The sequence below is a fragment of the Mesoplodon bidens genome (genome assembly GCF_964165515.1).
Source record: "Mesoplodon bidens genome assembly, chromosome: 3".
NCBI lineage: Eukaryota > Metazoa > Chordata > Mammalia > Artiodactyla > Ziphiidae > Mesoplodon > Mesoplodon bidens.
In genome coordinates this window covers 102,261,611-102,266,149 of record NC_138178.1, presented here as the reverse complement: position 1 = coordinate 102,266,149, position 4,539 = coordinate 102,261,611, and the positions used below count along the sequence as shown (strand labels likewise).

Sequence of the window (4,539 nt, the reverse complement as noted above, 5' to 3'; positions counted from 1 at the left end):
GGTCCCCAAACAGGAGCTGGTCTGATAGAAGTTGGAATCTAGGCATGCTCAGTATTGCTTGTGGATGGAAGTTGTGTGTCTGCACTCTGAGAAAGAGGGGAGGGATACAGACACCCTCTCTACCCATGCATCTTCAGTGCCAAATCTGTTTTTGTATCAGTTGAAATAACAAGGAAGATTAGAAATGATGAAAGCATTCAGATCTCTATCTTAGCCTACATTGACAGTACTTCTTTGCTTTGCTAGGACTAGAACAAAAAGCTTGTCCCTGTAAGATCTATTGTTTGGGGCTTTTTTTTTTAGGAATTCATTTTGTACAGAGAAATAGCCATCTGAGGTACATCTGTCCTTTAACTCTGTGATGAGCACAAGTTGAGAATCACCAGAATAGAAAGTACATACGTGAGAACGGGAGAAAAGAAGTGAATTTAAAACACTGTGGTATAGATTTCCATCTGTTAGTAACAAACAGGGAGTAGAGGTAGATGACAGAAAATAAAAGCAAAGGGAGATTGTAACTCATAGAGATCCCTCTGTCTTGAAACTTTTAACCCAAAGAAACATGAAATAACTGTGAGCACCTGGAATGCACAAAAAAAGGAATGATCTTCCTTTATTCGTTTTTTCTTTTCTCTCTTCCTAACTCTAGGGATGCTACTAATAATTCTGTCAAATTTCAGTTGGGAATTTTTCCATCTCTAGTCTTCTCTGCCACATTAAATAGCACTATAAAAACTATTTATTGAGATATAATCAATATGTCATAGAATTTACCATTTAAAGCATATTATTCAGTGGTTTTAAGTGTACTTAAAGAGTTATGCAAACATCAACATCATATAATCTTAGAACATTTTCATCACCCCAAAAAGAAATCTCATTCTCATTAGCAGTCACTCCCATCCCACCCCTATCCCTAGGCAACCACTCTTCTACTTTCTGTCTCTATAAATTTGCCTTGTCTGGACATTTTGCATAAATTGAATTATACAATATGTGGTCCTTTGTGGCTGGCTCATTTCACAGAGCATAATGGTTTTGAGGTTGTATCTTTTACATCATTCATTTCAACAAACATGCACAAATATCACAATATATAAATATTTATTTATTTATAAAATGTTTCTACAATATAGTAATATAAAAATTAGAAAGCAATCACAAATATTTTTTAAAATTTAAAGCACGATTTATAATAATATAGAGAGAAGTTCCTATTTTTATGAACCCCAGTGGATTATCTTGTACATCCCCTGGAGTGAGCACATCCCATTTTGGAGACCACTACATAGACTAAACCTTAATTCTGGATGTCATGAACAGAATTCTTCTTTAGACCAGATTATAGCCTGCAAATGGGAAGTATTTACATAGGCAATACAATAATTAATTATTTGTGTCTAAGTAAAATAATACAAATTGATGGGACACTAATTAATAACTTACTAATCAGTTTAAACTGAGGAATACACACTTTTTTCCCCACCACTTACTAATTAGAACAAAAAAGAAAACTCACTGTAAACTTAAGAATCTTAATTCCAATTGCATTATTTTTCTCATCTGTGAAACAATATATTACAATATGTGTTCTATGTGGCCAATTCCAGAGCTACTAAGCTTTGATTTTATTAGTCGAGACAGTCAAAGTATTTTATATATTCTAATAAGTTTTATATTACATGAAAGTATTTGTGGGAATGATATAATTTGGCTATCATTCTGAGACCTGAGGAAAAAGTAGGCTATGGATATATGGTGAGCAAGTAAGACTGGACTAGTATGAATTAGGATTTAAGAATAGGGTGTGGAGCAGATACAGGACTGGGGACCAAATGTGGTGTAACTAGGGGAATACCTCTAAGATGAAATGTAGGGTTCTTGCTTGAGATCCAGGTGACCAGTTTGGAGTTAGGGTGCACAAGGTCACCAAAGCAGAACAATATGATGGAACTAGTAAAGGACAAATTCAGAAAACAAGACACATAGCTGCAAACAAGGAACTAGGGATTCTTCAGGAACTGAAGAAAAGAAGCATCTGCAAAATCTCTGCTCTGTGGAGATGAAGAAGAGGACCAAAACCCAGCAACTAATCTAAGCATTAGAGATAGTGCACCACTGACAATAACAAGAACAAGAACAACCTGACAACCTAAATAATGATTAGTTTTATTTCAATCAGGAATTTTCTAATATACTTCAAGCAAAATAGCTAAGAGTCCTACAGGAGCACAATTACATAGAAGTGCATGGTTAAATAGGAATGCAAGTGTGGCTATAAGATCAGTGTCTTGGGGAATCAGGAAAATGAAGAGTAGAAAGGTTAACTGAAAACATAGGAGAACTATGAGCCATAAGTTGTTTTCAGCTGGCAAAGTGTTGGATGTGAAAAATAGTATTTTTATTTGGAGGAGAGCTATGGAATAGATGAAAAGGTGGTTATAGCAGATGATTCTTTGCTCTTTGTTATTCTACAGACTGAGGAGTGATGATGAAGGAGAACAGCACAATGGTGACAGAATTCATCCTCCTTGGTTTGACCCAGTCTCAAGAGACTCAGCTCCTGGTGTTTGTACTAGTCCTAATTTTCTACCTCATTATCCTCCCTGGAAATTTCCTCATCATCCTCACCATCAGGTCAGACCCTGGCCTCACAGCCCCCCTCTATTTCTTTCTGGGCAACTTGGCCTTCCTAGATGCATCCTACTCCTTCATTGTGGCTCCCAGGATGCTGGTGGACTTCCTCTCTGAGAAGAAGGTGATCTCCTATAGAGATTGCATCATTCAGCTCTTTTTCCTGCACTTCCTTGGAGCAGGGGAGATGTTCCTTCTTGTTGTGATGGCCTTTGATCGCTATATTGCCATCTGTCATCCTTTACACTACTCAACTGTCATGAACCTTAGAGACTGCTACTCCTTGCTGTTGGTTCTGTGGCTTGGGGGCTTTACTCATTCCATTGTACAAGTGGCCCTTATTCTCTACCTGCCCTTCTGTGGCCCAAACCAGCTGGACAGCTTCTTCTGTGATGTGCCACAGGTCATCAAGCTGGCCTGCACAGACACCTTTGTGGTGGAGCTCTTGATGGTCTCCAGCGGTGGCCTGCTCACCCTCCTGTGCTTTCTGGGGCTTCTGGCCTCCTATGCAGTCATCCTCTGCCATGTAAAGGGGCACTCCTCTGAAGGGAAGAACAAGGCTCTTTCCACATGTACCACACACATTATCTTTGTGTTTCTCATGTTTGGCCCTGCCATCTTCATCTACACTCACCCCTTCAAAGCCTTCCCAGCTGACAAAGTGGTTTCTCTCTTTCACACTGTAATCTTTCCTTTGATGAACCCTGTAATTTCTACCCTTCGCAACCAGGAAGTGAAAGCTTCCATGAGGAGGCTATTGAGGAAGCACATGATTTGCTGAATGTAATAGAAGGATAAGAAAAGCAAGAAAGGAGAAAGTTCATTTGGAATAAATTATTTATTCATTAATGCACCAAATAAATCAATCTTTTAGCAAATAATGTATTTATTAAGTACTTCCAGTTTTCAGACACTATTATAGGTATATGAATGGGACAGGTAAGATTCCAGGTCTCCTGGGGTTACAGTCAAGTGAATAAAGACAGGTTATACTATTAAATTGAAAGGAAAAAAACATAATATCTGAAAGAGACAGTGCTCTGAACCAACTCAAAAATAACGTATGTTAGAGTTTGACTGGGAGATGGTAGCTACTTTATTTTTGGTTGTTATGCAAGATCTTATTGAGTGGTATTTAACTCATATCCAGATGACTTGAAAGCAACAACCATGCAATTACCCAGGGAATGAAAATTCTAGGCAGAGAGGAGGACTAATACAAGGACACAAAGATCTTATGAACTTGGTACATTTGAAAACCATAAAGAAAAATAGAGTAGCTGTAGTGCAGTTAGTGAGTGTGAAAGTGGCAGGAACTGAAGTTAGAGAGCTTGGTGGAAGAAAAATCATGAATTTTAGGAGATGAAAAGAAGTTCAGTTTATTCAGATTTCAAAGGGAGGTCATAAAAGGTATTAAGCAAAAGAGTAACTGATGTTTCCTATTTGACTTAAGGCAAGATCCTCAAGATTCTGAATAAAGGGCTATGCATAGTAAAATAACATTAAGTAGAAAGAATCATGCTGTTAAATATTTTTATGGACACTTAAAGATGTAGTTATTTGTTCCTAATTTGGTGGAGGGAGGAAAAGAAAGCTGTTATATTCCATGAGAAACTGTCATGAAAGTAGTTAACTTCATATTTTAAAGTTTTGGAGAGTTTTGTGGTTATTCCTAATGGTTATTTTTTAAATCTTAGAGAGGAATTTGAGTTCACTCAAAAATATTTTCACTCTGAATGCAATAATGATAGGTATTTGGTATGTCAGTCATTATTTGGTTACAGATAACTAAACTATTCTGGTTATTTTTAAAATAAGGGTAATATAAGGCATTGGCTGCTTACAAAATCATGGAAAGGACTGTAGGGGTAGACTTTGATATGGCACAGAGTAATAAATCCCAAA

At 37.2% G+C, this 4,539-nt stretch overlaps 1 protein-coding gene across 1 annotated transcript; it reads left to right on the top strand.

Moving 5' to 3' along the window:
* Positions 1–2,488: 2,488 nt before the first annotated feature.
* Positions 2,489–3,415, top strand: LOC308614402 (olfactory receptor 4N5; the record flags this gene model as incomplete). Its single annotated transcript, XM_081228817.1, has 1 exon — positions 2,489–3,415. One exon carries the CDS (start codon positions 2,489–2,491, stop codon positions 3,413–3,415), a length of 927 nt encoding a protein of 308 aa, XP_081084943.1.
* Positions 3,416–4,539: the final 1,124 nt, after the last annotated feature.